We start from the raw sequence: 26,269 nt of genomic DNA, 5'->3' as shown, positions 1-26,269 counted from the left end.
ATGCAAACCCTGGACGCTTTGCACACTAGCATACAGTCCATCTGGAAAGTATTCACAGAGCTTCACTATTTCCATATTTTGTTATGTTACAAGCCTTATTCCAAAATGGATGAATTTCATTTATTTCCCCAAAATTCTACACACAAAACCTCATAATAACAAAATGAAAAAAGGTTTTTTGCAAATTTATTAAAAATAAAAAAATAAGAAATCACATGTAGATAAATATTCACACCCTTTGCTCAATACTTTGTTGATGCACCTTTGGCAGTAATTACAGCCTCATGTCTTCCTGAATATGATGCCACAAACTTGGTGCACCTATCTTTGGGCAGTTTTGCCCATTCCTCTTTGTAGCACCTCTCAAACTCCATCAGGTTGGAGGGTGAGTGTCACTGCACAGCCATTTTCAGAACTCTCCAGAGATGTTCAATTGGATTCAGGTCTGGGCTGTGGCTGGACCACTCAAGGACATTCACAGAGTTGTCCTGAAGCCACTCCTTTGATAGCCTGACTGCGTGCTTCGGAACATTGTCTTGCTGAAAGATGAGCTGTTGCCCAGTCTGAGGTCAAGAGCACTTTGGAGCAGGTTTTCATTTAGGATGTCTTTGTACATTGTACACTGCTGCATTCATTTTTCCCTCAAGCCTGACTCATCTTGCAGTTCCTGCCACTGAAAAATATCCCCACACCATGCTTCACTGTAGGGATGACGCCTGGCATTCATGCCATAGAGTTCAATCTTTGTCTCATCAGACCAGAGAATTTTGTTTCTCATGGTCTGAGAGTCCTTCAGGTGCCTTTTGACAAATCCCAAGTCAGCTACACCATGTACCGTTTACTAAGGAGTGGCTTCCCTCTGGCCACTCTACCATACAGGCCTGATTGGCAGATTGTTGTAGAAATGGTTGTCCTTCTAGAAGATTCTCCTCTCTCCACATAGGAAATGCTAGAGCTCTGACAGAGTGACCATCTTGGTTACCTCCCTGACTAAGGTCCTTCTCCCCTGATCACTCAGTGTAGACTGGCGGCCAGCTCTAGGAAGAGTCCACACATGGATGGCAGTCCAGAGGTCTACTTTTGAATACTAACTGGCTAAAGCAATGCCAGCTTTCACAGACAATCATCACTCTTATGAGTAATTTTTTGGGGGGGAGCATTAATAAAAAATAATTGATTTCTTTTTTAACATGTTTCCAGTGTGTAAAAAATAAAAAAATAAAAAAATTTCAACTAACTTTTAAACCTTCTGGTGTCCATGGTGCTGACTGTCCATTGAATACATAGTGAAGTAAATCTGTGTAAATGACTTTTAGGTCAATACTAATCTATTTTGGATAAATGGTACTGTTCCACTTCACAACGGGCAACTGAATGTAAAACTCTTGTCAAATTTTTAAAAGCACTGTCACCTCACCGACAAGGCACTTTACACTGCAAAAATAACTAAAACACACCTGTTTTTGTTTTTGTAAATCCCAATCAAACTGTTGTCTATAATGATTTATTCTTTGAGGAAGATTTCAAGCAAGCTGTGTTTATCTGATACTTTTATATTTTGGACTCAAACATGGCAAACAAAAAGCCTGGTGTAGTTCTTTAATGGGTCTGGTTAACAGTGTTCCAGCATGTTAGTAGATAACGTACAATAACACAGAAAGAGAGGCAAGGATTCAGCCACTGAAAGACAGAACTGGACAGACTGGATTGACTACTACAGGTACACACAAGGAAGCAAACACCTACACACTTTGATAACATCATGTATTTACACACACACACACACACACACACACACACACACACACACACACACACACACACACACACACACACACACACACACACACACACACACACAGAGCTGTCTTTTGCAGCAGCTATGTCTCTCTGTAACCTGACTGGACACAAAATCATAAACTGCAATGACACAAAATATTCTTCAGGACAGATTCTAAAACTGTGGAAATTAAAATGTAAATGTGTACTTGTAAGATAAAAAAAAAAAAAAATCAGCTTTCTGACTCTTGGAGTTTCTTGAAGGATCTAAAAATGTCCAGTTTGAAAATCTGAGGGCACTGGGAGTGTAAAGCAGAGGAATAACCACCAGGGGGAGGAGGTATTCATAGAGTGACAACAAAGTGAAGGAGGGCAGATAAGAGGAGAGTGATGGAGAGAAGAGGAGAAAGGAGTAAAGCCCTTCAGAGAGCAGGTGCAAAACAGCTGTTCTCACTGTTGATCCCACCTGATGTGTAACCATGGCACCCACTACTTAGACACGAATGTGCGTGTCAGTGCACGTGCTCACACATTTTCAAACATTCTTTCACGTGCATGCAAATCAAACACACACAGCATCTGAAAATGTTAATTTTTGCAATATGAAAGACCAACTGTTCAGATCAACATGAGGCTGAAAGTTGTGATTTAATCCAGAACCAACAAACCTGTGAAATGTGAAGCACAACAAAAAAACCCCAGCAGAAAATGCACAAATTCATTATGACACAAATTCACGGTTCTCGATGCATCACAATGTTGCACATCGTCATTATTGTTTTTAAAAATTTCTGACATTGTTTTCCAAATGTGTGTGGGCCTGGTTACTGCAGCTTGTGTAGTTGATGGTTTTAAAGGACTCTGGGTGAAATAATGTTTCTTTTTGAGGAAAAAAAATGTCAGAATCAATCATGGGAAATGGGGAAACACAAATCGGCAGTGGATTGATGATTAGTGAGGCCTTTGGATGAAAAGCAAAGTAATGGCTGAAAACTGAATGCAATTTCTTCAGGTGGGGACTCAATGCACATCTGTAATCTCAAATACTGCAAGTGTTTAACCAACAAAATTTGGGCACTTACTGCCAAAGATCGTGCACGCCTGCCCGTTGTTGCGATGTTTTCATGGTTCGCTTAAACTTGCTGTTTACTAATAGCCCAATTTCATAGCCTTAAGAGTGTGCATATCATGAATGCTTGGTCTTGTTGGATTTGTGAGAATCTACTGAATCTACTGGTACCTTGTTTCCCATGTAACAATAAGAAATATACTCAAAACCTGGATTAATCTTTTTAGTCACATAGCACTACTATTATTCTGAACACTACTGTATGTGTGAAGGGGCCCTCGGTAATGCGTTACCGGCATCACTGTTCATCACTAACTTTACTTCTGTCTATGAAGCCTTTTTTGAAAATGTGAGGGGCAGATTCTGTTTGATGAAAAGAAGCTTCTCTGCATGATTTGTTTTTGTTTTCATCTACAATGTGTGACACTGAGCTCAACAGCCTTTCACTCTCCACACGATTTCTTAAACGTTTAATTAAATACGTACTGGTAACACAAATACATACTGTAAATGGTTTTTCTCCAAAGATGGAACATGTGAATATTGAGGAGTACAGAGGAAGTGCCACGCAACACTGTGTGTGAGCGGCACTTCCGCTCCACACAGAGGCAAAACGGAGTAATTTTAACTTTTTTCTTTCTTTGTGGATCATGGGATAATTTCACTGCGTGCAGACAGAATCACCTAATGCCTGTGACACAGACATCCAACAAATGGATTACACTTGTAGCGGACCGAGCTGGTCTCCCACTGGCCTGGACAGCCACACCAATGGCTGAAACTCACCAACCTGATGGACCATCTCCATGGCTGAAACCGTGATCGGACAGTGCCGAAGTAACAGTGGAACATTTTTTTTTAGCCACGACAAGGAATTAAAGTACAGTGGTCCCTCGCTATAACGCGGTTCACCTTTCGCGGCCTCGTAGTTTCGCAGATTTTTTTTCAGTGCAATTCTGCATGCTTTTTTTTTTAACAGCGCATTGTGTTCTGCGTCCTTATCAGGCGGGTCGGTTGCGGCACCGGTCGGCATCACCGCGATTGCTCTCACTGCCTCCGATGCGCCTTCTGCGGGCTCGGTAAACGCAGCAATGGGCCACTCACACCACCCTCCTGTTTGCTGTGCGGAGCTGCGCCAAATCTGGCAACAGGTCCAGAGACTACACTCGCTGTTTTGATACGGATGTTGACCGCAGCCGCAGAGCTCCGTGGCCACCGAGAGAGGACTTGGATTCTTTGCGGGTCCCGCATCCGTACCTCCGGAGGCAGTGAGCGAAGGGAGAGCATTGTGTTCTGCGTGTGTCTGTTTAGAATCTTCTCGCAAAGAAGAAAAAAGGGAGTGTTTACACAAGAGAGAAAAATGAGAAAATGTTAATGCCTGTTTGAGAAAAGTGTATAAAGTGTGTAGTGAGGGGTTTTACAGCCTTAAAACATCTATAATAATTGCAAAAAATAGCGCTGACTACTTTGCAGATTTCGCTTATCGCAGGTTATTTTTAGAACGTAACTCCCGCGATAAACAAGGGACCACTGTATTTTTAGATGTTGTTTTCCACACTCAGGAGGCTTTATGTGGATAATTTTTCTTCAGGATGTAATGAATTCCAATGAAACCAACAGGTAAGACTTTATATTTTCTCCTTGTGTGAGGACTGCAGCTTTCAGCCAATCAATGGACAACACTGATGGATGTATTTCGATTTATGAGTAAATTGCATGAAGGACTGTAAAAACCCATAAATTAGCTGCATCATTGTTTAAACCGTAGTGTTCAAAACGTATGAAAAAAGTAGCGGCTAATCGTCTGGAAATTACGGAGCGTGTGCGTGAAAATCCCCCACTGAGAGGTTGACATCACGCTGCTGTAAAGGGATATTGGGTGTTGTGGTACTGGAGAAGTTTTATGATTACAAGTACAAGTGACTTAATATGGTATCTGGCCGATACACAATACTGGTATCGGGATTGGTGCATCCCTTATAATAAGCATTCCCCTTGCAGAATATGGACACCATCATTCAGTCAAAAAAGTTGGCCAAATTATATGTATATGTAAATATATATGTAAAAAGTATTAAGTGTAAGTAAGTAAGGAATTGCAACTTTTACAAACTTTTTACGGCATTTTAAGAGAAAATGACATACAACCCCAAATGTGAGACAATATGAAAAATGCAAAGGGGGGGGGGGGGGGGGGGACTCAGTGATCCTCACATTCAGTTTGATTTTTATTTCACTGCAGACAGTATGAACCAAAGACATTTCATGTATTGGGTGGTCAACTTTATTTCATTTGTTAATATACGAGTACATCCATTCCTCATTTAAGACCTGAAACACATTCCAAAAAAAGTTGGGAAATGGGCAATTTATTCTAAAATATAAGGATTAAATCATTACTTTTACAACCAGTTTTCTTGAGACAATTCAGGGGATATGAACACATGAACATTTTAATGTCACCAAATTTGTCTTGGACTTCAGTTACATAAATCATTGACAAATATAAACAATGCGGTGCTGCATGATAAATATGTGTCAAGTGGGACGTCAAAAAATGAGTGACTGTGCTGGAAGGAGACAAGTGAGGGAAGCCAACACGACCATACTGTCCCAACTTTTTCTTATGGTTTTCTGATTTGGGGATGTAAACACAAAGATCATTTCTGTACTAACAACGACAGGATAAGCTTAAAATTACCACAATTTGACATTTAAGCTTACATGTGCATAGCATTTTTTCATGAAGGGTAAAATTTTTTAATAAAACTTCACTTGACGTCATCGCATGACATGAATGATGACAGACGTTTGATACATTTGTTAGCCCCCAGGAGAACAGGTCTGTGCAAAAAACTACATTAATGTATTTTAGATAATGACCCCTGATTTGACCTCATCCTATAACTTATAACCTTAACATAAACTGATCTGAGAGGTGACAGTCCCTTGAGGATATCACCATATGTTATTGAAATTGCACTTTGTGTTTTGAAGACATTGGTTATGTATTATAGATGATGACTTCTTAGTTTACCTTGACCTCTGACCTTGACATCACATGTGCTGAGAGAGGACGGCACATTTAACATTATCCATCAACTCTGACTGAAGGTGTTCTTTGCATTTTGAAGACACTGCTGTTTGTTTTAGACAAAGACATACTGTATGAGGTGACCTTGACTTCTGACCTCGAAATGACCTGTGTTGCAAGAGGAGAGTCCTCTGACTTTACCCAAGTATGACTGAATTTGCCGTTTGTGTTAGCCTTGTTCCACTTTGCTCTGTAGGCAACTACTGCATCATGCAATATTTGTTATACATGTGCATGTGTATATAAGTTCATTCTTTGAAATGTCTAAGAATAAATTATATAAAGGTACAGCTCAGAATGTGAATGTTGCACTCATTTCACTCATCCATTCATTGGAACATCTGTATGAGCAAACTGATTACAAGCTTTGACCTGTGCATCACACAAGCCAGCAAAAATATATTTCTGAGTGCCTCAAACACAAAGACAGTACACCGTAACTCACCCTGTCTTTGTCATCTGCCACATCACACAGCACATCATCCAGGTCCAGGATCCCTCCATCTCCATGTTCCAACCTGTGCACTTGGACCCAGTAACTGGAATCCTGGAACAGAAGAGAGAGAGGGGGACAGAGAGGATTAGCTCTGTAATGGGATCAGCTTAATCTGCACCATATAAACTATGGAATTTGCAGCTTTATGTAAATTAATCCATGACATATGAGCACTGCCAGGATGAAGAAATTGGAATATCTGCTTCTGAATCAGCTGATCTAATCACCATGTGGCTTATAAAATGATTCTGCCAGCTGGCAATGCTTTGGGACGGTTATGAATTAACATCATGTAACTTATGAGAATTTTTAATCCCTTGCTCGGCAGCCTGCATGATGCTGTACTCACAATGCTGCAAAACCTTTCTTCATCTGTTAATAACTGGCAATAGAAAAGGGTCAGCAGAGCAAGAGGTGCATCAATGACGAACATAGCCCCCTTCTCCCTGTCCAACTGTCACAGGTACTTTTGCAAAAGCACTTCCATACTTTCATATGTAGTGCATTCAACGACTGGATATGGTGCAAAAAAGCATTCATTTGCAACTCAGTTTATAAGAAGCCCCCCCCCCAGTCTTCTGAATTAACAAGCTGGTCAACATCTGTACTTGTTGTACCACATGCTGTGTTCAAGAAACAACAATAAAAGTCCAATTAACCCCCCTGAAGATGTCAGACCAGAATTATTTGTGATCTGACATCATTCTTCACATGATGTTAAACCACTGCATGAAGTTTCATTGAAATACAGCAACCGGTGTCACAGACCGAACGGTCCCCCCTAAAACTTGGTCCGCCCTGCCTCCACCGTCACATGCGTCATTTGGAATGATTGCAGCTCCTCTGAGACGGACTCTCTTCACCCAAAGTGATCAAATGGATTAATGGGATTATTAATCATCAGATGAAAAGGTAAAACCTCATCATTCTAAAGTTAGTTTTAAGTAGAAACGAGGTCAAAATCAGTGACGCTTTGAAATGAAGGAGGCGCCTTGAACGCACCAGCTACCAGCTCATGCAGCTCGGTGCGCTCTGATCCCTTCCTCCGTCTTTTATGATTAAATAATGCTGAATTTATACGGAAATGATTGTTGGACAAAAGCTTCAGATATCTGTCGCTGAGATAGATGATGCAGCTTGAAGCAGAAACGAGGTGATAATCTGTGAATTGCGGCTAATGACGCATGTTCAGTGAAGGCAGGGTGGACCGATTTTTGGGGGGGACCATTCGGTCTGCAACACTGGTTTATACAAGGCTCATGGACAGGAGGACAGACAGACAGATAAAGACAGTAATTCATAATACTCCAGAAAATTGTTGTTTTGTTTTGCTCTTTCACAGGTTGACTGTCAAAAATAACAGCCTCATTTTAGTTTCGAGTTTGTCTCTGAGAATTATTTGAGAACTTGATGAGATCTCTTTGAAACTTAAAAGGACATTTGAGATTTGGTGTGTGTTTTAATTGTGGAGACAAAACACAGAAGAGAAATAAGTCATAGTCTCATGAATGGACTGCATTTATGTAGCATTTTTCCATCTGCATCAGACGCTCAGAGCGCGTTTACAAATAATACCTCACATTCATACCGGTGTGAGGGTGCTGCCAAGGTGCTCACTACACACCGGGAGCAACTAGGGGATGCCCAAGGGCCCTTAGTGATTTTACGGTCAGGTTGGGATTTGAACCGAGGATCCTCTGGTCTCAAGCCCAATGCTTAACCACTAGACCATCACCTCCCTTTGGTGATGGTCTCTCATATTGGTTTCACACAGACCACATAGTTGTCCAGGAGAAGTAAATAAAACATTTTGACATCTCATTTCTAATTTTGTTTTCCTCTGGGAATGCACTTAAATGACACAAACGGCAAAGTCTTCCAACAAAAGTGGCAGAGCCATTTGTATTATTTAGTACCATCACAGCTGGCAGGGACAAGAGAGTTGGAGTTGACAAACGTGTTGGGACACTTGGCCCTCAATCTCAATTTATTTTTTAACACTTTATGAAACTAAATTATTCATGATACACAAAATTGGCTCTGGGATCTTGTGAACATTTTGTTTTGATTTGAAGGACCACGTTGAGGTTTCAACAGACTCTGTAAAATCCCAATTCTGCTCAGACAAATGTTAATATAACGGTTAATCTTACTGGAAGCTTTCGAGCAGAAGCAGAACACCACTGACCTGTCCCTGCTATCAGCAAGCCAAAGGGAAAGAACAACGCAGCATCAGGATCGATTTCACTGCAATGTTATGTCCATGCTAATACAAAGCTATTAATACTCTTTTCATGAAAACCCTCTGCAGACACATACTGAAAATCCAGTGTTGTTGGCAAAGCATCATTAAGAGCAAGCCGAGATTTCTGACATCCACCAAGGGTTGACGAGGACTAAAAATAACAGATATGTGATTCACATCATGACCCGGACTTCACCTGGATCCAGATTCCACAACATAATGCAATAATTGCATACAGATCCAGAATGGTCTGACTGATCAAGATGTTCCAATGTGATATTTAATTCACAAGCTGAAACAAAACAGTGTCTCACTGATCTCGGTTTTACATCGTGATGTCATATCCATGAAGTAGTTTTGACGTAATCCTTAAAAGTCTACAAAGTGTAATCCTGATCCAGAATCTGAATCTAGATCCGGATCACCTCCAAAATTTAATGGAGTCTTCCAAGACCTAACACCAATGTGTGGTGAAAATCTGGTGAAAATCTGTTAAGTAGTTTTGATGTAATCCTCAAAATCCGACAGAGTGAAGCGCACAAATTGAAATCCTGATCCAGAATCCAGATCATCACCAAAATTAAGTGGTGCAAATGTGGCGAGAATCTGTGAAGTAGTTTTGACGTAACCCTTAAAAGCCTACATAACATGAAATCTTGATCCAGAATCCGGATCACCTCCAAAATTTAATGGAACCTTCCATGGCCTGATATCTGTCTGTGGTGAAACTTCCATCAAAATCTATGCAGTAGCTTTGACGTAATCCTGCTAACAGACAGACAGACAAATAAATAAACACCGAACATGTTATTATGTGCTTGGTGGACATAAAAAAACGTATTGCATTGTCTTGTGATTTTTTTCCTTCTGTAACACACTAAATGCAACCTGACTATGTCCACAATCCCCAAAGCAAAGGGGGGGAAAAGAAAAAAAAAATCATTTTCAAAAACTGCTGAAGAAAAAGAAGAGATCCTGCTGTATTAAAGAGAAACTGAGGAAAGAAAAGGTTAATCCAAGAAGTGCCAGACACAGAGCTTCTGACATCCTTTATGTGAAAAACAATGTAACAAAAAAATAGAGACTTTAACATGATAATATTAGTTCTTTCACTTTTTATTAGTTATTATCAATAGTAGCATTAACCATCACATAATGACGGGTAGTCAACATTAAAAAAAAAATCTGAATTCCACTTTTTTTTCTAGACAATGTAATTTTGCAGCGCACACAGATGATCCGCCCTCAGCCCCACACACCTCATCACGCATGCAATTCCCATAGCATGCATCAGCCATGGCAGATTTTTTTTCACCCTCCAAAGTATTCACACTTTATACATATTTTTTGAAGAAAGATAAGTGTCTTGAGTACAGAGTTTTCTGGTGTTAACAAGTGATTAAGGAGCGCACAGATACCATTTTTGTAATTTTGCCTTTGTTCACAGTCTTATAGGTTAAATATGGAAATTACTTCTACAGATATTTCCAAATTATGTAACAATACTGAGTATGTTTTGTAACAAATAGAGTTCATTAACCTTCATTTGACTAGTTTATTCTGAACCCGCCCTGACATACACTATTATACATTGTGACACCACACGCCCCACTGTCCACCCCCCACAACTAAATTCTCAAAGTGTGGCAAACACTGGTTAAATATGAACTTTTGAAGAACAATTCAAACTCAATAATATAACACCATGCTAAAATGCCCTCAGCCGTATGAGCCTTGTGTTCTTTACAATTTGCAGTTGTTTAATTAATTATTAAGATCCTGTTATCTTACATACAATTTCTACATGTTCAAATTGTATGTAAGATTCCGCGACGCGCGGAAGTCCTCCGCACGTCTGTCTCAATGTGCCAAAAAAGTGCTGATGTCCACGTCTTCCGCAATTCCTGTGCTAGTCAGACGACATACCGGATCAAGACAGCGTCCAGTTTAGAAATGAACGGCACATTCCACTGTTACAGGAGTTTTTGTCATGGAAAGAGGAACGGAGGAATTCCACCCGTCGCGGCGGAGCCGCATGGTGCAAAGCAACGCCGTGATGAAGCCTCACAGGACATGTTGGAGCATGTCCAGCTCATGCACAATTTCTCGGATACTCACACGACTGAAAAGCAACCGGAAGCCACCTGAAAGCCGTCCTGTGAGATCAACACGGAGGTGGTTTTGTCCCGCGCCATGAGCGGCACGGTGGTGCAATCCTCCGCTTCTCTTTCCATGAAAAAAACTCCTGTAACAGTAGAAAGTGCCGAAAAAGTGCTGATGTCCACGCCTTCCTGCCTTTTTTGTGAAAGTCAGACGACGTCCCGGATCAACAAAGCCTTCACGTTGGAAATGATCTGGTTGTTTCAGCGGGGTTTGAGCCTGTCGATCGGCGCTCGGAGCACGGCGTGCTCTCAGCAGCTGTGGGCGGTCTTTAAACTGGCTGGAGCACTCCTTAATCTGTGTAATCCCCATAAAATCGTCGCTGAAAGCCATCTAAATTTTCCGAATGGTGTCCAGCTGGAGGTCTCTCACAGTTTCTGGAAAAATTTGATGCAGCAAAGCTCCAAATCGTTCAGACATTTATTCGCAATAAAAATCCGACAAGAGGGGTGGACCACTGCTCACACAAAGCCTGCTCACAGGCGAATGACGCAACCGACAGGTGTGGAAAAACTCACGCATGCGCACGAAGGTTCAAGCTTGGCTGATGCAATCACACGTGATTCAAATCCATATGGTTTTTGCAAAAAATAAAAAGGTCCGATACTTTTTGGACAGACCTCGTATGCGAAGATAACTTTTTCTGGTTTATTATGCGAATGCTGGAAACACGATGAGATGACTGTGTGACCTCATCTTGCACACCATTCAAATGGGTTTCCGCCGCAAGCGGCACGCGAATATAGAGTGCATCTGCCGTGCCTGAATGGTTGTGGCGACTGCTGTATGAGACATTCGAGGCGGCTCTGATTTTTCACAAGTGGCATACTTGGTGTGCCAGTCGGCTTCAATCATGTTATGTGTGAAGGGGCCCTTACAGTAGTGGTGGTGGTGAGGGTTGTACAGATCAAGGACTAACTGATCTGTCACACCACTAAAAGTTACCACTGAATTTTGTAAAGTTGCTTGACAGTTGCAATTGTAGATAGTAGTTTTTGAAACCTCTGATTATTGTTGTCCAAAATGACCCTAGTAGACCGTTCTGTCAAAACTGGGATCAAAATACTGCAAATTTCAACATAAGAATGTTTAATACAGTATATCCAGGAAGACTCTTCTAATATATATAAATATATTTAGCTTCTGCCCCAGTGACCTGTTCGGTCACTCCTGGGATTTTTGTGTGTGTGTGTGTGTGTGTGTGTGTGTGTGTGTGTGTGTGTGTGTGTGTGTGTGTGTGTGTGTGTGTGTGTGTGTGTGTGTGTGTGTGTGTGTGTGTGTGTGTGTGTGTATTCACAAAGTAGCTCACCAGGAGCCTTTACAGATCAGATGTCAGTTTATCTGATTCACACAAGAGGATGAGGGGACACAAAGAAGCAGTTGTTCTCTCTGACACGCACACTTTCAACATAAGCCCAGACAATGGCTCTGTTCAGGCTATTATTTGTGTCTTTGTAGTGGAGTGGGTTGCCTGTTCCTGTCAAAGACCACACAAAGACTGCTGCTCCTGAGGAAACCAGGATAGGCAGGATGGTAGAAGAAAGTGCACATATAAAAGAAAGCATGTTGTGTCCTTTACGGTCATTGAACTGCAGGTGTTACTATTCTGAAGAGAAGCTCAAAGGCAGTGTTTTCCCTATAGTATTATAGACCTGGCAGGCTGCCAAGCCAGTGAGAACCCCCGCCATGCCAGAAATATTTTGTTAATAATGCCTATGGAAAATACCACCAAAAATCCAATAAATAAAAGTCAATAATTGTTTCAGTGTACCTACAGTGCTTTGATTCTGGTATTATTTCACACAAACAATTTTCTGTGAAGTAACTTTTATTTTTATAGTGCTTTGATTGCACGCCAATCTGCTTTTTTTTAAGTTATGTGCTGTCTGCTGACTGAAACAGACAGCAGCAGAATAGCATCATGCTGCTATTAAAGTTAACAGTCAAAGTTTTCAAAAGAAGGCGTCAGATATCAGAGTATGACATCTACTCCACAGCTTATGACTCTGGACTTATTAGACTTTGGACATTACTGTCAACCTCTGCATACATTTTTGCAATGCACGTTTTTTGCCCTCCCCCACCAAAAAATGTTCCCATTGGTCCTGTTAAAACTCTTTCTCAGTAACTCCTGTTTCACACAAGACAGATGTTCTGCTAAAATCAGTGTCATAAAACAACAAAAACAACAACAAAAACCGCCACATTTCATCCAGCCTCATATGCAGTCATGCTTTGACAGGACATCAGGATTTAAACTTTGAAGAAAACATATGGGTGCACATGCACCCTGAGATCCGTCAGTGACATCTGGGCCATACTCTGACAATAAATACAGGTGAACCACGTTAACTCACACTCGTAAGTCATGATTCGGCTTTACTCGCGTCAAGTTGTGGACCCCAAAAATTTAGACTACCTATAAAAACATCTATTTTGATTTGGTGGTTTCTGGGAGAGATCGTCAGTGCGGACGATTCTGGATGATGATTTCTTCTTCCTCCTCCAGCTGCTGCAGGTCAACGATGAGGGCGGACGACTCTGTGAGGAAGATTCCAGATGATTCTAAGTTTTTGGATGCGACTCTTTAGATCCTTACTGCCGGTTCAGTGTGACAGGCACGCATCTGGCAGGCTGGTGTATAAATCCTGGCCCAATCTGAACCGATAGTAAGGATCTAAAGAGTCAAATCCAAAAACTTTGAATTTTCAGGAATCTTCTGCACTGACGAAGACCTCGTCGCTGACCCGCAGCAGCTGGAGGACAAAGGAAAAGATCCCGAACCTACTACAGATGAAGAAATCATCACCATCCAGGAAGGAATCACACTTCAAATGGTCAAAACTATTATAATATGGCAAGGTAAGCTGATTTAATTTTTTTTTTTTTTTTTTTGGTCAACTTAATTAACTTGCCGTTTCAGATAACCCGTGGTCCCATTTTGTGGACCCCAACTTGCACGAGTTAACGGGACTCACCTGTATGCACATTAAATTTTGTTTATACCCAAATATAGTGTTTGCACTCATGCGGTTGTTGGTGTGGAAGTTAGTACTGCTAAAACTGAGTGAACATAGTCTTTGGGCATTCTTTAACCCTTAGAGCCGAAGGTCCAGGGTGCAACGTGAGCTTCCCAGTATTGAGGACAAATGGTGGCGTGCTAATTGAAATCCAAGGTCACGTGGACAGCTATGACTTTCATCACTTTTATGACTCCATCAAGGCTGTGTTCAAGCCTTCTGAGAGATCCACTCACCCGGTCAAGAGCAAGGATGGGGGTCTCATCAAGGACAGATCAGGTATCCTTGAATGGTGGGCGGAGCATTTCCGTGAGCTCTTTAACAACATTACTCCCCTACTAGATGACACCATTCTGGATGACCTTCCAACACTCCCACCTATCACCAATCTGGCTCTCTCACTGACCTTTCTGGAGGTTGAGAAGGCGATTCATGGTCTAATAAACAACAAGGCTGCTGGCCCAGATGGCATTCCTGCTGAGGTCTTTATGTTCGGCAGACGACCACTCCTGCAACATCTGCATTGTTTCATCACAGACATCTGGTCCTGCAGCTGTCTCCCACATCAATGGAAAGATGACAACATTGTGACCATCTATAAGCGTAAAGGTGACAAGTTCGACTGCAGCAATAGTCGCAGCTCCTCTCTAAAGCTGGCAAGGTTCTTGCAAGAGTCCTACACGCCCTTCTTCTTGACAGTGGTGTCGACTGTTCTCAGAGTCTAAATGTGGGTTTCGGTAGGAGCAAATTGATGTGATTGTTGTCACTCGACTGCTTCAAGAAAAATGTAAAGAACAACATCAAGATCTCTACTTGGCCTTCATTGACTTCACTAAGGCCTTCGTCCAACACAACCTCCTGTGGAACATTCTGCGCAAGTTTGGCGGCCCTCCCACCTTTCTGGTGGTGCTAAAAAATTTCCACCTTGGGATGTCTGCCAGTGTTACTGTTGGTAAGACACAGTCCTCCAGCTTCAGTGTCAATGCCGGTGTCAAGCAAGAGCGCAGCCTTGCTTGATGGCTTAAGGTTGACTTAAACCGTTTTTAAAAAATATACAAACACACTGCTTCACTTTAAATGCACAATAAGTCCATTTCAGATGATCAGCATGTACCCTTTCTCTTAAAAGCCTTTTTTTTACTCAGCGTGTGGCTTTGTAAAATTGTAGCATTGCCTGCTACATTGATTAGCTCTTACATTTGCTATGCACATGCTCTATTGTCTTCTTCCCTGTTTTTTGTGGGAGCGTTACACATACACCACTGGCATAATGTACTACAGCATAAAACAAAGCCTTGAGGGAAAGAATTTGCCTCAAACATTTTTGTAATCGAATTATTTGAGTTACTCCATTAATCGTTTCAGCTCTAATTTCCACCCTACTTTATGGCTGCGAGGCCTGGGTGTTGTACCGACAATGTCAAGATGCTCAAGTCCTTCAGCAAATGCTAGGCCTCCGGTGGTGGGACAAGGTGCCGCACTCTGTAATCAGGAAAAGGGCTGGTGTAACCTCCCTGGAGTCTGTGCTTCTCCACCGGTAGTTAAGATGTGTAGGCCATGTAAACAGGATGCCTGCCAACCAATTGCCTTGTAAAGTTTTGTATGGCCAGCTTACCGAGGCAGCCGCTCTGTGGGTGGCAAAAAATGAGATTCAAGAACCACATCAAATCTACACTCAAAAAATGGGCTATTCCCACTGAGAGCTTCAAGCACCTAGCAGCTGACCAAAATACCTGGCGTTCTACCTGCAATGCTGCAGCTATATGCTTTGATGAGGCCCATCACCAACACTGAGCCTCCAGTCCCACCAGGTTCTGCTCCCCCCATAAAAATTGGTCTGCCCTGCCTTCACTGCGCATGCATCAATTGGGACCACAGCAGCTTGTCTGAGACGACTCTCTACACCCAAAGCGATCAAAGGGAATAATGTGATTATGAACTATCAGATGACAAGGTAAAACCTCTTGAATTTATTCTAATGTGAATTTTAAGCAGAAACAATAATCGGTGAGTCGCTACTGATGCTTTGAATTGACGGAGGCGCAGTGAATGCAACAGCAGCAGCTGATGCTAATGCTGCGCTTCGATCGCTTCCTCCATCTTTTGTTATGAAATAATGCTGAATTTATGTGGAAATAATTGTTATATAAAATGTTCAGATATCTGACTCTGAGACAGATGATGACTGGAAAGCAGTCTTAAGTGCAGTTTTAAGCAGAAACAAAGTGATAACTGGTGAACCACGGCTGACGTACAGAAATGACACATGCGCAGTGAAGGCAGGGCAGACCCATTTTTAGGGCCCCTTCACACATAGTATGAATAAGAACAACTCAGGGCAACTCATAGAAGGGAACCATGAAAACATCAAGCTGGCAGGCAGGTGTGCACAAATAAAAAATACATGGTACCCACAGGATTCGAACCCGCAGTTTCCAAAAGCTCTGATTGCCAGTCAGAAATTTTACCACTGCTGTCCTGTGAAAGGTGTGGTAAAATGCCTGATATCAAGAAGGACATGGACGTATTAAAAAAATACAACCACACACCATATAAAAACACCACATTTTATTAAGTCCCTCTTATCAAGCGGGCAATACAAATATGATCCGTCTGTTCCTCTGTAGATGACCCATGGTCACAGACACACAGTCAAGAAAAGATATGAATGGAGCAGTGCGCTCTTATCATATCCACATCTACTGGTCCGGCATGTCCAGCTGGCCCCACACGCATGTACTGCCCGACACGCATGTCTTGTGGACGGCGCCCCGCAGGACAGACACCGCGTGATGTGGAACAGAGCTCACGTGGGTGGCGTGTCATTCAGATCGCTCACTGCGTGTTATGATCTGATGGTCTGGATCACCTGGGGTCCTGGATCGCCTGTCAATGTGCACAGCATGTGCGCGCTCGCTTCAGCCCATTGCATCAGTGATATGTATGTCCACATGATGACAGCAAGCAGACACACGCGCGTCACAATGGACAGTTGTTTGTTCATGTCCATCCAGACACGGTACGTGTTCCCCAGCCATGACATCCAGAACCACAGATCTCCACAGCTGCTCCTGTGGGCGACCACACCCCCTGTCAGTTCAGCGCACAAACCAAGGTGTCACTGTGTCTGTTTGCAAAGCCACACTCGTGGGACACAGACAAATTTCACATCCAGCTTGACAGTGATCGTCTCCTGACTGCTGTTGTGTTAACAGTGCGAATGGCCACACATTTTCTCAGTACCATGCGAGCAGTGTTAGATGTTCATGCGTGTCACCTGGAATTTGGCCGACACCTGCCACGACAGGGTTCCAAGGCCTCTCACAGTGCATACTCTATCTTTCAGCCGCTGATGTGCGCAAATAGTTGTAGCAACAGGTGTACGAGGTGTTGGAGGCAGCTACGATTTAACATATTACATATTGCATACGATTCACGTTTCATGCACACTTCATGCGCAAGCCGACCAAATTCGCACTATGTGTGAAGGGGCCCTTTGGTATGCGACACCAGCACTGTCTGTCACACATTGGTCTCCACAGCCACATGGGGAGACACCATCCCAACCTGCCTGAATGAGCCTGCATGGCATCATCGTTGTTTGCAATGGACAACTGAGGGAGGGAGAGAGAGAGAGAGAGAGAGAGAGAGAGAGCCCAAAGGGCATTTTCTTGATTTTACAATACATTCAGTAATTTCCCTTTTAAGGTAATTGAATATAGTATAATGCCCATGTGTTGTATCACAAACTGTTCAGGACAATATCAGCGTCCAGAATGTGGCACATATATGTGTGTGGAGAAATGTGCAAAGGTGTAGTTTTGCTCTAAATCGGAAAATAAGAAATGGGCTTTTCAAAATTCTTCAAATCCTTCATGAAAATACTCCTTTATTCATGGGACTATCTGTTTTGGTGCGAGAAATTCTTTTGCCAAAGTCTTTGGATCACAAAGCAGTGTAATATTAGAAAAAAAAATAGAGTAAAATAAATGTCCAAAATGAAAGTATGTAATTTTTTATTTTGAGTGAACACACTGACAGTTACTGTATATTATAAAATTTCAATGATTTAGATAAAATAACATGAAATAAAGATTACATACTACATATCCAGCTTCATTCATTCACTCACACTACTTTGCAATTTTTTGTAGCTGCCAATGGCCAAAAGACATTCATTCATATCTATGGATGTGTATTGATAAGGTTTTATCGATACCATTATCGATTCCACTTATCAATCCAATTACTTATCAATTCCCTTATTGATACCTCTTGTGAATTTTCTGTGTGTTACAAGTAGGCTTTACAGGTTTTCTATGTCAACAACATTTTATTGAGTCTTAAAGTAAATAAATATGAAATTGTTCACTGGATCCTTGATCTCTGGACATGAATAGAAATAAACAAAATCTGTAGTTTTTGTCAAAAGCATTTCCTTTCAGGCATTAATGGCATGAATGCCACTCCATACATATGAGCTGAGCTCAGACAGCTGCTGGAGTCTGCAGGTTTGCAGCCATACAGTCTTGGGCTGCTGCATGACAGCGCAAGACGTCTCATTTTAGAGGAAAAAACATTTTGATTGGTTGCAGTTAATGTTTGTATTATAACGTTTGGAAAGATTTGATTTAAACAGTGATTCAATTTTAAGTTAATAATTGCGAGCGGACTCTATCTTTCTAAGTTGACTCATCAGGGAGTGGCGCAGCGTTTGGAGCAACGGAACAGAGGACAATTCTTGTTTCTTTCTCGTAACAAGACAGGAGTCCCAGTTAGTCAATTTAATCCACACAAAAGTGACTCACGATTGACATATTTTAATGGTTTTGAGAGGGGTTAAGAAGCGGAGTTGCCACTTCTGATGAGAAGCGAAGCAAAGAACCAAGAAAGCAGTGGATCGGAGCACTGCTTCATTGGTTCAAGGTACAAAGCAGAGCCGCACTGCAGAAACGGTTCAACATAGAGAAATGATCATTTTCCCGGCAAACACCATCAAAAACAATGGCCGATCTGAAGGACCGATAAAGGAATCGTTTAGCAAAAAGGCTATTGATGTCAGTGGATCAAATCAATTCTTAACAATACCCAAAAAGAACCGGTTTTCGATACCCAACCCTATTCATATCTATCACTGAAGGTCACTTTTATACCATCAATGAGGCAGCGGCATCTACAACCATTTTGAAACAGTGAAACTAATGTACAGTAACTTTCAAACACCAAAACAAACTAATAAAAATTACTAGAGCATTGTGCTCATACTCCACAAACCTCCAACAACACTAGTTTCCAATTCCACAAATTTTTATCTTGCAAAAACATTTTGAAGTCAAAGTCCAGTTTGAAGTGGCTTTTCATAAACTAAAATATAACACAAAATATACATCAAAAGGGCTTTTCAATGCTAAAATCAAATATCCGCTAAATCCACAATACATAGCAGATGGAGATAACCTTAGTCTATTCATTGAGAGTGCCAGTTTAAACCTCATTGTCACAACTGAGAGTGATTGGGGCACTTTTGATTGAGATATAATGTACAAAATACACCAAATGGGCTTTTCAATATTAAATTCACAATCTGGATCAGATCCTGATCAAACTTTGTCAGGTGATAGTGACTGCCAGTCTGCACCTCACATTCAAATATAAGAGTGATGGGGTACATTTGATTAAGATATAATGTAAAATATACATTAAATGGGGTTTTAAATGTTAAATTTAAATGGCCACAAAATCTGTAATCTGGATCAGATCTGGATCAAATTTTGTCAGGCGATAGTGAGTGCCAGTCTGTGCCTCACTGTCAAATATGAGTGTGATCGGGACACGTTTGATTAAGACATAATGCAAATATTGTCACCATCTATTAGAGTAAAGGTGACAAGGTCAACTGCGGCAATAGTCGCAGCATATCTCTCCTCTCTACAGCTGGCATGCTTCTTGCGAGTCATGCTCGTCTGTCTTCTTGACAGTGTTGTTGACATAGTTCTCCCTGAGTCTCAATGTGGGTTTCGGCAGGAGCGAAGAACTACTGACATGACTGTTGTCACTTGACTGCTTCAAGAAAAATGTAGAAAACAACATCAAGATCTCGATTTGGTCTTCTTTGACCTCACCAAGGCCTTTGACACGATCAACAGCTACCTCCTGTGGAACATTCTGCGCAGGCTTGGCTGCCCTCCCACCTTTCTGGTGGTGCTAAAACATTTCCATGCAGGGATGTCTGCCAGTATTACTGTCAGTAAGGCACGGTCCTTCAGCTTCAGCCCCTGTGATCTTCAACCTGTTCCTCATGTCAGTTAACTTTATTTGTCACCACCATCTTCATCCTGCAGACAGGGTCAGTATCAAGTACCGACTGGATGGAAGCCTCTTCAACTTTCATCGCCTTCAGACAAAAAGGCTGACATCTTCTGAGCTGACTTTTGATTTACAGTATGCAGAGGTTGTAGCCCTCCCAAACCATTAAGCTGTTGGCTTGCAGTGGTCCCTTGACATTATCACAGAGACCTATCGTCATATCAGCCTTGTTGTCAACTCCAGGAAGTTGACAAAAGGAGGTTCTAACTCGTGTCCCTGTAGCAGCTGCACCAAGCTTCTGCATCAGTGATGCCCAGCTCAAGAATGTTGAGAACTTTACCTATCTAAGGTTCCATCCTTACCTCCACCTGTGATCTAATGGATGATATTCAGCACTGTATTCACCTAGCCTCTTCAGCTTTCAGTCGGCTTAAGGAGCGTGTTTTTTAAACAGAGCTCTTGCTGTTCATACCAAGATCACTGTGAATAATGCAGTCATCATTTCCACTAGGGCTGCAGCTATCAAATATTTTTGGAATTGTGTATTCTATTGATTATTTTATCAATTAATCAGATAAAATTATTTTTGCATTTTTAAACAATATCAGTAGTGGCAGTGCTCTCCCGAAGCAATGGCACAATGTTGCTGTACCAGCATGCAGATTTTTAAGCTTAGGGTTATTTTTGAGAATCGTTAAGAAATGAATGGATCCACCGACATCAATAGCCTTTTTGCTTAACGATTCCCTCATCAGTCCTTCAGAGCAGTCATTGTTTTTAAGGGTGTTTGTTGGGAAAATGATCATTTCTCTACACTGACTGCAGATCCTGCAGCGGGTCTGTAATAAACCGCTTCTGCAGCACGACTGCTTGAAGCAACAAAGCACTGCTCCGATCCCGCTTCATTGGTTCTCTGCTTCGCTGCTTTTCAGAAGTGGCAATTCCACTTCTTAACCCCTCTTATAACCATTTTAAAATGTCAATCATGAGTCACTTTTGTGCTGATTAAAGTCAATAACTGGGACTCTTGCCTTGCTGCGGGAAAGAAATGAGAATCTGACTAACAGATGACAAATAAATAAACGGCAATGATTTTATGACGTCCTTGGTGGATGTAACAAAGACATGGCATCATGTTTCTTTACTCAATGAAGTGTAATGTTGATGTGAACTGGTTATAGTCAGGAAGGTGATTCAGTCAGATGTCAGCAGGACGCTTTAACATTTGATCTTTTAATTGGGGTCAATCTGAAAGTTCTTTTGAGAGGGAGGTGATGAGTAGATGTGAAGGATTTGAAATGTTCCAGAGTGAATGGCTTGGAAACAAAAGGAAAACAATCAAGCCTTACAGAGAGGAATGCACAATCTCCAGACTTTCACTGCCTGAATTTAGACACTGTCGTTACACTGCGACCTCTGACCCGTGGGGCCTCGCTGTGAATTACAGGCTCACACCAGTAGTTCAGCCTCCCACTTTTAGAGTTTGAGCTCAGCAGCACAATAACAACTGTGATTCATAGAGAGGGCGTTTTCCCAAGTGACACATAAACACCACTGTCAAAATCCCTGTCTCTCCAAAAGACACACACACACGTGCCCACATTACTGCCATCATTAGAATGTGAACTAAATACAAATTCACACATTTAGAACTGAAACTGGCTGGTGCTCCGACTATTAGTGCAATGCATAAACAAAGTCTGGTTTTACTTTGTAAATTCTTACATCACAAATCAGGAGTGTCATAAGAGTTTTGTATCAAAAGCAAAAACATATGAATGCTTCTCCTACTGTGTGTAGTACTTCCAAAATAACACATCTGAACCACCCATATGGATTCCGCAGACTGGTAAATGCAACAGACACATCACTGCATTTAACTGGGACAGAGAGATACAGGGGTCCACAGCATGCATCTGTCCCAGTTATGTTTATTATAGATGTAGCATCTCTTCATAATCTAATTTCTTTGCGCACTGACCAGCTGCGCACAGTTCACTCAGGGCCCCTTCGCACATAGTGCGAATTTGGTCGAAGTGCGCACGAAGTGTGCATGAAGTAGGAATCGTATGCAAAACGTGTAAAATCATAGCTGCCTTGAACGCCTCGTACACCTGTTACTACAACTGTTTCCACACACCAGCGGCTGAAATAGTGTGCACTGTGTGAGCTCATCGAACCTTCTTGCAGCAGGTGTCGGCCAAATTCCATATGTGTGAAGGGGCCCTCACAGTTTACAACAGTTTATGACGAGTTTACTCATTGGCATACAAGATTGCACGCCAGTGCTGGGATTAAATTTGCGCAAGTGTCAAGGTGCCTTCAGACTCCATTATGTTGGTAAGGTTAGACCTTGCTTGTGTGAAGAACCTTGAGGCAGCTTTGTTGTGACTTGAACGCTATATAAATGAAATAAATACAAATATGTGATGAACTAAAGATTGCATGTCTGAAGTGTGAGATGTTCATTTTAATTTGTGGACCAGCGGGGTTTACCCAAAAAACTCTGTCCATAACCCTTCTCAGCATGGGATGGTTCAGATTACAGCCCGTCTGTGCCCGAGCAACATCGTGTACCAAACTGTGATTCTAAGGGTGGGGCAGTTATTTAGTACCTCCCACGTAAGTCTGAACCTCTCCATGCGGTCATGATAGCGTGCGTGCATCATGTAGTATAACCGTTGTTGCTTGTTGACTTTCATGTAATTATTGCACACTTTGTGTAAATACTAGAAAAGTCATTTCACTTCTTAAATACAGGGGCGTCGGACTGGGGGGGTAAAGGGTACTATGTACCCAGGACCCAGAGCATGGGGGGGGGCACAAAAAACTGGCATTAAATACATTTATGTGTTGCATGTTATTAATGTCCATACAATTCATGTTGTAAAAGAATATAATTAGAATGAATGCATAAATGTTGCAAAACATAATTCTGCTCTAACAATAATATTGAAAGATCTCTGAGGGCCCTTCCCACCCCTGCACAGTTCTATATGGTTTAGTCCAGGCGCACAGGCGACACCCCCCCCCCCCCCCACCCACACACACACATCCCAAACGGGATCTGACAGAAAGAGAATGTGTTTAGTAGTGCTCAAACAACTAATCGATTTAATCAATTATTAAAATAGTTGCCAACTAATTTAGTCATCAATTAGTTGTTAAATAACTTTGTTTTACCGCAAATGTTTAGTTTCTTCCATATAAATCAACCGTTTCTGCAGCGCGGCTTTGCTTTGAACCTTGAACCAATCGAAGCTGTGATTCGCAGATCGAAGCAGTGCTTCGATCTGGTGCTTTGTTGATTTAGTGTTTTATTTCGCTTAATCTTAATTTTTCCCCACTAAAACCCCAAAGAGCATATGTCTGTGAGTAATATTTACCTTTTTATGTTAATCTGACCTGTTATGGTCTTCTGAAACAGTTGATAGCTGTATTTTATAACTTAAAAACGGGACCGATGCTAACGCGTTAGCATGTCTATGGCGTTTTTGATGTTGATGTTAGTTAGCATTAAGCTGTTGCAGCTGTCAGCACATTTTTCTGTATAATAATTCATGGCTCAGCGTTTGTCGTAAAAGAGTCAAATGTATTACAAATTGTAATATTTTATTCATTTATTTTTATTCATATATCAACAATAATAATAATAGAAACAACAACAATAATAGTAATAATAACTAATAATGCCACAATACAGTTTTAGAGAAACAGACAAAAAGAAAACAGAAAAGATTAAACCAACTAACAATGAACATAAATAAATATAGAAATAAGTGTTTCCTGTGAACACCTAGTGACTCTTAAACCTCCACTTCATCCCTGTTTTATTAAGTTTAATGACAATTTGTTTCAGTCAAACCACATCTAAGCTGTGTTTTTACAAAAGAAAAAAATAAAATGTAGTAAACTGCACATTTCTGTCTTTTTCATGAAAATATCTTATTAAATATAACATATTACACTTTCGTCAGGCCTTTAAAATACTTTTGTGGACTCTTGCTGTAATATGTTGTCAGTGGTTGAGATAGTTGCTGTAGGCATCTAAACCTGATAGAAATCTCCTTGTGGTGTGTCGGCGATGTATGTATGTGCAAAATAAAACAAAACACTACTCCAGGTATGTTTTTGATGAGAATATAACATAACTTTGTCACAAGGTCAAACGCTGATGTTGTGTGACAATGGCCTTTTAATAATAACTCACTTAAAGAAATAATGGCAAAACTCACATGTAAGTAAAAAAAAACAAACCCAAAACGATTAATCGAAAACATAATCGACCGATAAACTGATTACTAAAATAATCGTTAGTTGCAGCCCTAGTGTTAGGCTGAAATAAAATGTCTTTCCTAAAAAATCAAAGTCCGGATTTCAAAAAAAAGAGAAAAAAGGACAGGGAACGAAAACTAAATGAGGGAAAGCAGCTGCTTGAAAGCTAGCTATATTGAGTTGGGGGGTCTGGGGGACCAAATTGCACCATTTTTCTAGAAAATGGTGCAATTTGGTCCCCCAGACCCCCCAACTCAATATTGCTCCCCCAACTTTAAAAAGGGTTCTGACTCCCAGGTGTGATCTAAGGTATACATGATTTAGACCTGGTTTGACTACACATTAGAAATTTGGTGTTTGGTTAATAAAAAAGAACATAACAGTGTGGGGGGGGGTCTTCAATATGGCTAGTACCTAAGGCTCAGAATTTGGTGCTACGCCCCTGCTCAAATAGTGTGTTTGTCTGCTATATGATATATTTAACTAAAATTTCTGATCCAGACAACTAATGATTTATCAATGATTTATAAAAGGAAAATCATGAAAATTATCAGGGGTGCACAAACTTTTGCATACAACTGTACATCAGTGAAGAAGCACTGCAAATAGTTTTGAATGAAGAACTGAAAATAAAGAAAATATAAAGGTGGCCTCAAACTCCTCATAGAAGCTGTGTGATGACGTGCGCAATGTAAGTGTCCAATCGGAATTGGTTCACCGTCAACATGGTTTTCCAAAATCCAATCGTAGGGCAGATTTACCTCACGTGAAAAGCTAAAGATCGTTTTCAGGAGTGATATGTTACTAGTTGTGTTGTGAAAGTGTAGGAACACGGACCCACAACAGGGGGCGCAAATGAACGGACAATGGAGGAATCAAATAACACTGTTTTTACTGTTGTGAAACAGGCACAACAAATACAACCGATTACAATATGGAGATTGAGTCTAATTACAACGGTGTCGTGTGGGCAGGCTCGACGATAGGAGACGTCTGTCCAAGTCGAACCGGAACCAACCCGATTTCCTCTGCCACCGAACCCCGGGAATACTGGAGCCGCCAAGTCCCGAATTCCCAGGTGGCCACTGCCTCCGCTCGTCGGATCCGGTACTGCTGGCAGGAAACAGAAACAGTCAGGTGTGGATGCGGCTGCACCCAGCAACACGGAGGGTGGAGAGTCCACCTCCACCTCTCGTCAACAACAATCAAGAAATGTAGGAAGGTGAGTACTTATCCAAACGCTGTCTGGTAGTCCGCTGTCCTACAGATAATCACAAGAACACAATTAAAGTCACACGTATGTGTAGGCTGAGTTTGTTACCTCTTTGGTAAGGCGATATCTCGGCAAATGAGGTGGAGATGCCGTCCTGCTGATATACCTCCTTATTGATTGGGATCAGCTGTCTCCAGTGATGGGTGACAGCTGTCATCCTGGCTGCTCCCGTAAGGCGGCAGCGCCCTCCGGTGCCTGGAGCCCGCACTCCAGGCAGGGCGCCCTCTAGTGGTGGTGGGCCAGCAGTACCTCCTCTTCAGCGGCCCACACAACAAGTTGGCCCGTTTGAATAGCCCCCTGGGTGCTCCAATGAGTACATACTATTAGTACATACTCAGTGCGCTCTGCGCCATTACGCACAGCAATCAGTGAAAGCAGGAGCAGACGGAGAGCCTCTGATGACAATCTCACGTGCTCAAACAAAGAGTGTGTAACTATCAGGATTGCTCCACTAGTTTTCATGTGAATGTTACTGATAACTCTGTTGCTTTCTCTGCGTAAAGCACTGTTTACCAAATTGATGGACAAAAAAATGCATAGACCATTTTGTAT

The 26,269-nt window shown here is 41.6% G+C and overlaps 1 protein-coding gene across 3 annotated transcripts in view; it reads right to left on the bottom strand.

Moving 5' to 3' along the window:
- LOC117512002 (partitioning defective 3 homolog) overlaps positions 1-26,269 on the bottom strand; it is a 1,323,734-nt gene that overhangs the window by 1,191,250 nt on the left and 106,215 nt on the right. For all 3 annotated transcript variants that reach the window (XM_034171933.1, XM_034171942.1, XM_034171950.1), the window contains exon 2: positions 6,388-6,489. In XM_034171933.1, the coding sequence (XP_034027824.1) occupies positions 6,388-6,489 (102 nt within the window). The remainder of the gene's footprint in view (positions 1-6,387; positions 6,490-26,269) is intronic.

Source organism: Thalassophryne amazonica, chromosome 1 (genome assembly GCF_902500255.1).
Source record: "Thalassophryne amazonica chromosome 1, fThaAma1.1, whole genome shotgun sequence".
NCBI lineage: Eukaryota > Metazoa > Chordata > Actinopteri > Batrachoidiformes > Batrachoididae > Thalassophryne > Thalassophryne amazonica.
The sequence above is the reverse complement of the archived record's forward strand: the minus strand, read 5'-3'. Positions and strand labels throughout refer to the sequence as shown.